The 9729-nt window shown below is 44.0% G+C and overlaps 1 protein-coding gene across 1 annotated transcript; it reads right to left on the reverse strand.

The window, feature by feature from the left end:
* Nucleotides 1–8649: 8649 nt before the first annotated feature.
* Nucleotides 8650–9729, reverse strand: LOC120100601 (TD and POZ domain-containing protein 1-like). Its single transcript, XM_087641377.1, has one exon. It carries the CDS (start codon nucleotides 9727–9729, stop codon nucleotides 8650–8652), a length of 1080 nt encoding a protein of 359 aa, XP_087497503.1.

The following is a 9729-nucleotide window of genomic DNA, read 5'->3' on the forward strand; positions in this document are numbered from 1 at the left end:
CCATGTGTATACATATCTGCAGACTGTGTATGTGGAGCTTAAGACCTGTCTCAGTGCACCAGTACCTGATGCTGGAAGATGTATGGCTTAGTGCCATTCTGCCTGGAACACACCATTCCTGCCAGCTGGGCACTAACAATTATCACCCAATCCAGGGCTTAAACTGTGATAGAGTGGCTGATGTTTTGCCTCTGAATAGAACGTCCCCAAAGATGGGACCACTGGTCAGCTGCCATGGACTAGATTCTCTACCGGTTGGGGGCAATCTGGTCACCTTGCTGCCCAATCCTGACCTGGAGCCACCATAACATGAGTATCAAGTACTGGCAGAAGCCAATGGGTGGAAAAAAGACCTCTGCAACTGGCTGATTGATCCCTGCTAAAAGCCGAGGCTACCTTGTCTACTGATGGGAACAGTTCTCTTCTTGAAGGTCAGAGATAAGTGCATGCTACAATGAAGGACAACACAAATGTCATCTGGGATGGACAAACCTCTACCCCCCAGCACATCAGCGCCACAGATGCCTTACCATCTCTTGGATGCCCTGATGAAGCCAACAACTGTGAGTATTATTCATTGCCCAGGACATCAGGAAGGAAGAGGTTCAGTGACATGGGGCAGTAACAAAGCAGATAAAGTGCCTCGGGAAATGGCTATGCAGGAGCCTCTCCTGGTTACAGGCCTACAAGAGACAGCCACTGGGAACTGGGATTGGACTAAGGGATGGCCTCAGTTAGAATGTACAACAGAAGAAAAGGCCCAAATTGCTTATTTCCTAGTGTTTGTAGATACCTTTCCAGGAATAGATTGAAGCTTTCCTCAGCAAGCAAGAGACGGCCTCGATAGTCATCCAGAAGATACTAGAAGAAATCTTCCCCTGATTTGGAATGCCCAAGGTAATCTGGTCAGACAATGGCCCTACTTTCATTGCCAAGGTAAGCCAGGGTGTGGCCAAGTATTTAGAGGTCGATTAAAAATTACATTGTATCTACAGACCTCAAAGTTCAAGACAGATAGAATAAGTAGATAAAGCTCTAAAAGAGACCCTGACCAAATTGACCATGGAGACTGGCGCAGACTGGGTGATACTCCTTCCCTCTTGCTCTCTTCAGAGCAAGAAATCTCCCTTCTAGATTCAGCCTAACCCCCTTTGAGATCTTATATGGGGCCTCAGCTCCCCTGACTGTATTAGATGATGTTACTGAACCAATATGTCATAGTAATAATGATTTATATGCCAGGCTAAAAGACCTACAGGTGATACAGAAAGAAATCTGCTCACAGCTGGCAGCAGCCTATGCCCCGGGGACCCCTGAGACATCTCATCAGTTCCAGGTCATAGCCTGCAGCTACATACAGCGACATGGAGCCCAGACACTTGGGCCTCGCTGGAAAGGACCATACCTGGGGCTGCTGACCACCCTGACAGCCATCAAGTCTCAGCCCTCACCAGCCGCATACTAGTTGTTGGGGCTGAGACCTGGGACCTAGAGGGACACTCGGATCTTCAAAAAGCTCCCTAGACTTGCACATCAGATGAGTGGATACATCAGAGACATGACTGGGAGGTTGCTATAATGATCACTTGAAGAGTGTGCTTTAGAAACAAGAATTTCATGTTTGCCCTGGGTTCCATTGGGATAGATGTAGAGATAGGCTTGATTTTTATTACAAATGATGTAACATTACATATGTTAGTACTCCTAACACTTCTTGGGACTGTGCCTCTCGGATCACAATCTATATGAGTTTAAAAGTTCTAAAAGACAGTCATGAACTTGTTGTATAGGTTCAGATAGTGTCCAGATTAGAATCCTGATGCTAAAGACTTAATAAGACAAAAAAAAAAGAGTTGAGAATTACTTAAGGCTATCTAGGTGCTGCAAGGGCACCACAAGAACATCTGCTGTTGCCCTACAATACAAGGCTTATGGAGAATTCAGACCTGCCATTGACTCAGATATAAAAAGAGTAAAAAAGACTTTTTAGCTGACCTCCAAGAATACCTAACCTCCCTCTCAGAGGTAGTCCTTCAAAATAGGAGAAGATTAGACCTGATATTCCTTAAAGAAGGAGTCTGTGTGCTACACTAAAAGAAGCTATACAGATCAGACAGGAATAGTAAGAGATAATATGGCTAAGCTCCAAGAACGCTTAGCCCAGAGACAAAAGTTGTTTGATTCCCAACAAGGGTGGTTCGAGGGGTGGTTTAACTGATCCTCTTGGTTTGCTACCCTCCTGTCTACTCTGATGGGACCCCTACTTATTCTTCTCCTAATTCTCCTATTTGGACCCTGTATCCTTAACAGGCTGGTACAGTTCATGAGGGATAGACTTTCAGTCATTCAGACTCTGGTACTGACACAACAGTACCATAGGCTGAGACAACAGGAAACAGAGATCTCTTAACCAAGTCGAGTGAAAGATTTCACTCAAAGTTAACAGAAAAAAAATGGGGGAATGAGAGACCACGACTTAGCAGCAGTAACGCCATTTTGCAAGGCTGTACTTAGATGACTGGTTCAGGGAAGGGTCAGAACACTGAGAACACTGCGGCTGCCAAACAGGATGTTTGTAGTTGAGCACCTGACAACAAAAGGGAGAAATGAAAAGCCCCGGGAGAGGTCCCACACCCTAGTGGAGGGCCAAGTCAGCCATTATGTTCCAGGAAGGCGGCCAGGGAACTTCCCCCCGGGCTGAACCCTCGCCTCATTAGAATCCACCAATTATGTCCCTGTAACCATGCATCTGCTTCTATATGCTTGCTTCTGCTCCCCAGAACCTTATAAAAAAACCTGTCCCTGGTTCCACGGGGTGCGCCGGTCCCCCGAGTTGACTGAAGCGCCCACAGGTGCCTGTGTATCCTGATAATAAACCCTCTTGCTGATTGCATCCAGTGGTCTCAGTCTGGTCAATGGGCTAGAATGTCTCCTTCCCGAGGGAAAGTTCTCTCTGAGAACTTTTCAAATTGAACCAGGATCAGCTGGTTCAGTATCCAGAACATGTATGAGATGTTACCAGACTTGTAGTGTAAGTCATTCAGGCTGCAACCCCAGCACATACAATGCACTGCATGTCAAATCAAAAACCAAGGAGTATTTGATCATAGTCCATGGTTTTGTAGTGTAGTGCCTGGGAAATGTTAGTAATCTCCTAAAACACAAACAGAAGCCAATCTGAAACAAGTTAAATCAGGGTTTTTATTCTATTCTAGCTAGCTCAGGCCCCTCCAACACACCACATTTACCGGCAGAAAATGATTAAATTAAATTTGATATCAGGGTCTATAGGAGGACTCCTTTTCTGATGTCAATGGATAACCTTGCCCATTCCTTGTTGATCTGCATTCATCAGTCCAGTGTCAGACTTTGACACACTTTTTTGCCTTTTCCAAAAGGCTAAAGTTTTCTCTCTGTATTGTTTCTAGATTAAAAAAAATTTCTAGTCCTTCAAAAAATTTTTTCTAGTCCTCGCTGATCCCTGCCCACAAGTCCTTGCTCCCAAAAACTGTGGGAGAGAGAGCTCATTGCCCAAACCTGTGGGCACTCCAGAGACTGCAGTGCAGGAGAGACTGCCACTTCTGCCCACCTTTGCCCACATCCCTGGCCAAAGAGGAAACAGTATAGGGCCTCTTGGAAGAGGAAGATAGGGGCACTCAAGCTGCAGGAACCCTGAGGTCCAGATTGTGCCCGGATCTGAAGGGACTGGGTCAAAGAGCTCCCTGCACCCAAATCCCATGGGAAGGAGAGCTAGACCTTCAGAGGGGAAGGCACACCTGGGAAACCAGAGGAGAATACTCTCTGCCCACATGTCTAACTTTAGAGGAAAACACCTAGTGCCATCTGGGCCCCATGTGCACAGGGACCACGGAGAAAAAGGGGCAGGCCTTCTCATTGCTGCCCTCACGGAGAGCTGAAATATAGTCCCAAGGAGTGACTTCAGTTCTGAGACCAGAGGTAAGACCAATATTTCTGCTCCAATTGACCTGCCTGGTGAACTCAGGACACACTCCCACAGGAATACCTGAAAGCTAGTAGACAGAAACAACTACACACCTGAAAGCAGAACACTGTTCCCATAACTAGCTGAAACAAAACAGGAAAACAAGTCTCCAGCACTCCTGACACACAGGCCTATAGAACAGTCAATTTCAGCCACTGCCAGAAATAGCAGAACAAGAGATAGAAGAGAGAATCTCAGGAGCAGAAGATTCCATAGATATCATCGACACAACTGTCAAAGATAATGTAAAATGAAAAAAGCTACTGGCCCAAAACATACTGGAAATCCAGGACACAATGAGAAGATCAAACTTAAAGATAAAGGTGCCCCCATCTTCCTGTTCCCAGAAGCCCTATACAGTTTCCCCTTAGGCAAGGGATGTGGGCATGGGTTGGCAGTACTGGAGGCCTCTCCTGCCCTGCAGTCTCAGGAATGCCCACACAACTGAGCAATGAGCTCTCTCTCCCATGGGGTTTGGCAGCAGGAAGCTGTGGGCCAGGATCAGCGAGGTTCAGGTGCCAGCTACTCGGGTGGTTTTCAAACAGAACTGAAAGGCTGTGGTATCATTAGTTGCAGAAGGCCCATGTGTAAAGATCCCTCGACTAACAATCTTCACTATCATGCAGGCCCAGATCTGCTACTTTGAGTTAATCCACCCCAACATCTACTTCATCTATGAGCTGCTGACGTGCAAAGAAGACCCAGTCATGCAAAACTGGATGTCTTTACTGTCTAGGGCTGTTCCCATAACTGCCCCCTGCTCCTTAAAATGGAAAAGCTGCAGCTGCACACAGCATTTCTTGTCCTGCTGGAAGACAGAGAGAGCACAGGGCACTGGTGCTATGTGCAGGATACAAGCACAAGCCTTGAGCCTAATGAATCCCCCACCCCAAAGAGCCTCATGTAGGCAGAGAGTTGTGCAGCACTTGCAGCTGGCACAGAACCTGCCCCCCAAAATGACTGCCTAGACACACAATTTCCTTGTCACAGGGCTACAGCAGAGTATCTGAGAAGAGCCTCAGCAATGTTCCAATACTTTAGGTGTTTTAGAAAACTTGAACAAGACCAACAACTCACTGCTATGAATATTTGTATGTAAAGAAGTTTGAGATATGTAGAGATAGATGCATACTTACTGTGTGACACACTGCACCGATGACAAATGAATATGGGATGGAGAGGTGGGAAAGATGGAGGAACAGAGCAGTGAGTGCATGGTGAATAGAGGCACAACTGAAGATGGGATGGCAGTGACAGTTGTGAGAGAAAGGTGCCTGTGGTGGGTGGTGGAACATGTCATAGCTGAATAGGGCCATAAGGTTGGTGTATAACAGCTTGGAGTTTGTGCAGACTCAGCCCCCAAACATGCTGCCCATCTACAAAATTACCTAGGCTTTGAGCAATGAAGGAATGTCCAATATGAATCAATTTAATTTTCTGAATTTGACCTCCTCAAATGACCACTATGGTCTCTGTGATGCCCTTGGAAGCCATGCTGTTATATGTGGTCAGCTGCTGCAGGACATGTCAAAGTCAGATGTTCTTGTGGATGTTCATGGTCTCAGATGTCATTGGAAGTCATCTAAATGTCCATGGACCACTTTACTGTCAGAGGTCAAGTGGATATCTGTGGTAGTTTGAAGAAGTTTGGTCCATGTAAAATAACACCATTAGGAGGTGTGACTTGTTGTGTCACTGGGTAGGTGGCCTTTGAGGGAGGCTTATGGGGTTGGAGTGTTGGAGATTTATCACAACACCTAGTGCTCAAGCTCTGCCCAGTCAGGAAAAGAGCCTCCTCATGGTTGCCTGCAGAACTGAATGTCATCCTGACAACCTTTGTATCAAGATATAGAATTCTCATCTCTTGGGCAGTGTTTAAAACTTAGTAAAGCTTGCTTTTAAATTTGGCCTAAAATGGTTAATTTGTTTTGGTCTGGTGGACGTCAGAATCAGCAAAATGTATTCCTGTGTGTGGGGTTTGTTGTTTCATAATCTCAAGCAAGGCTCAGTATCTGTCTCTCTTCCTGATGCCTACTGATCTGCATGTGGAATGCTCAGCTACATCTCCAGTACTCTGCTTGCTTTCCACCCCATTACCTGCCATGATACAAATATGTTGCTGTAATAATAAATTAAATTGTTTATTTTACCCTGCATCAGATCCAGCACAGTAGTGCCCCAAGATATCTGGTAAATGTCTTCATCTCAGTCAGCAAATCGTCTCACGTGCTATGCTGTACCCCATATCACACTACTGATGGCTATTCTCTGAGTCTGGCAACAAACTCTCTACCCACCTAGTTCCCAAGGCAGGTTGCCACCATGCCAGACATACATACCCCAATTATCTGGTGGCCCAGTGTCTCCAGCCACCACATAATCTCTTGAATTCAATTAAATTGCCATATGAAAGAACATACAACACAACAACTTCTGATCCAATTGAAAATATATAATTGCCCCCCACCTACACATACAAACCCCCGTACATATCCATCCCTTAAAAACATTCATAACAACTTGTAAATGTACAGAGAGGAACTTAACATTCACCTCCATGATCTCTTGGCTGCTTCTCCCCTGGTTCCAGTCTCCTCTTCCTCTCTAAAACTTGTCTCATGCCCATCCTTCTTTCTTGAACAATGACAGGCCTCATTCTATCTTGTACCTGCCTTCACCTATAGAGTGACATCATCCTACATTTCACCCTTTTTGTCTAATAAAATTGGGCTGAGTCCCAAGGCTTTCAGGCGTACAGTTCTCCCTATATAAAATTATAGGAAGTTGTGTACCAGCAATACCATCCATGCACTGAAGTTCCTGACAGTTATCAGAGGCAGTTTGTTTAAAAAAGCCATGCTTCCCACTGACAATTTTCTCATTTCTGGGTCCAAGAGGATGTATGTCTTACAGGCTTCAAAGAATCCTTTTTAGATATATTCTAGGATTCTCATTATTTCACCTGATTACCTTAGATAAATTTATAGACAAATTTGATAGAAGCTTCTCTGAGGCTCACCCAACAGAATCTGCTGGTAGACATATATCCTCTCCCTAACTTCAACAGCCTTAAAATACCAGTTTGGTATGGTCAAATTAAAGGCTTTACCTGTGTGAGCAGTCAGTTACCCCTAGAAATAATTTCTAAGTTTCTCCCACAATTCTCTTACTTTCTTCAGTTGTGAAAGGTACCTGAAGCAGTTGTTGACAGTCATCATAGATGTGTTTATGGGTCTTTTTGAAAATGGATGAAGGGGGTCTACAACTTCCAATTATAAATGTCATTACTTTCCAATGATACATAGGGCATAACTGTCTCCCCTGTACATCTGGGTGTTTAGAAGACTAGAGGAGTAAGGTTATAGTAGAGTTAATCCCTCTGGGCAGTAAAGCCTGATGTCAGTTGAACTCACATTGTGTAAGGGCACTAAATACTCAAAAAGGAAAGAGGCACAAGCTGCAATTTCAATTCTTACCACGTGTGCAGAAATTCAAAGGCATCTAAGTATAGCAGCATGCATTAAAATTTTCCCCATCAAAAAATGCCCAGAACCAGATAATTTTCACAAAAAATTCTCCCAGCCATTTTAAGTGTAGTTATTGCTTATACTCCTCAAATTATTTCACAAAATAAAAACAGAAAGATTATTGCCCAATCTATTATATGAAAGACTACAGTCACACTGATATCCAAAACACATACAAATTTCCCTTATGGACACTGATGCAAACTTAATCATTAAATAATTGCAAATATATTCCAAGAACACATTAAAAATATCATTTACAAAAGATAAGTAGGCTTTCTCTCAAGGTAAGTAGGGGCGCTTCAATATAAAAAAATCAATAAAATTAATTGACCACATAAACCAATGGAAAGAAAACAATGCAAAACAAAAGCAAACAAACAAAAGGCAAAAAACAGGATTGTTAAACTGGGACCAGGCAAGGCCATTAAGAAGCAACCCCTTAATGATAAAAGTTCTCCAGAGATAGGCACACAGATGGTATGCCTAAATATAATAATGGTAATATAGAAGAAGCCCATGTCAACATCAACTTAAATTGGGAGAAACTCAAAGCCACTGTACAAAAGCAAAAGCAAGTAGTGGTTTCTCATTCTCTTAAATTTATCAATACAGCAGTTGAAGTCTTAATCGGAACAATAAGGCAACTGGCAATTAACAGGATAAATACAGTAAAGTTGAAAGCATTTTTATTTGCATTTAGGAAATACACTAGAATTAGGTGAAAAACTTTACATGTCACTTAGTACACATAAGTTAGGTCATCTATTCTGCTCAGTCCAATGCAGACAGGTTTCTCCAAAGAAAGTATGTTGGGTGGTCAGGACAGTTGAATCCCAGTTTACAAGACATCAGACAAGAATCAAACACCATCAACAGGGGAGTTGCCAGGTAGAGTGTCCAAGACCCTAGAGCTGCTCTTTCCCCACACACCATTTTGACATTACATTACAGCTGTTTTAAATCTTGGGCCACCAGGCTGCCTTTCCCCAGATTCACTGTAAATGTTCCAGCAATAGAGTAGTCTAAACAGAAGTCATTTGCAAAAAACACTGATTGCTACTTTTGGAAGACAGATGTAGGTCATAGCAATCAAGCACCTAAAATATCTTACGGTGTTTAAGTGAGGGCTACAAAAAAAGGACACTGTATGGAAGACAGGGAGTGAAATGCTTCCTCCACCAAGTGGGGATATGACTCCACCATTGACTTCCACCCCAGGGTCTCAGAGAATTCAGAAGCATGAAGTATAATGAAATCCATGGCCTTAGTCTTCAGGTGGTCTGCGTTGTGGAGGTCAGCCAGGATGAGAGTGGGTACAGCATTTTTCACAGAGAGGTTCCTGCACAGGGCATCCTCACACATGACCTTCAAGTCCTGCAGGTCATACATGTCAGCAACTGCCAACAAACCAGTGGCCATTGAATGGATGTGGAGGTGTGGTGCCTTCCCTGTGTAAATGAAGGCCATCATTTCCTTAAAGACTTGCAGGTGAATGTCATGGATCTCAATGCGATTTGTTAGGCTCTCCAGCATTTCATGTTCAAACATTGCTCTAAAACCTGGAGAGTGAGCTGCTAGGATGGCCTTGTGATCTCTGAATTCCTGGCCAGCAACCACCAGGGTGCAGTCTGTAAAGAGGGGATTCTCCCACAGCTCCCCTAGGTCATCTGCCAACATCTGTCTTGGATCCCTGATTGCAGGTGTCATGTTCTGTCCAGGCCTGCTAAAGACGGGTCCTACTATGCACACCTTGCAGCACAGGGTGAGCTGGTCTTCAGGGAGAAGCCAGTGCCTATAAAAGAGGAGGAAATCTCGAAGGATGAACTTTTTGTGCCCCCATTTTTGGTTTGGTAGAAACTTTAAAACATTTGGGACCTTTATAATTTGATATTTCTCTCCTTGGGCATTTATAATCCAGAACTGGAACGTTGCCCAAACTGGACTCTCTGGACAACTGAGCAACCACAGGTAAACTGACAGGTAATCCTTGCTTTCTTCATCAATACCATTTGGATGTATCCTCAAACACCATTGCATTTCTTCTTCATTGGCCTCTAATGAGAACACTGGGCTTGTAATATTTTCCAAAATTCCATCCATGCAAAATGAAAAGTTGCTAATGGTCCACTCGTAGCAGAACTTCTGAACACTGCTATGTGTGTAGCCACAGCTCTTGAATTTCAGGTCCCTTGACAT

The sequence above is a fragment of the Rattus norvegicus genome, chromosome 2 (assembly GCF_021556685.1).
Source record: "Rattus norvegicus strain SHRSP/BbbUtx chromosome 2, alternate assembly SHRSP_T2T, whole genome shotgun sequence".
Taxonomy (NCBI): Eukaryota; Metazoa; Chordata; class Mammalia; order Rodentia; family Muridae; genus Rattus; species Rattus norvegicus.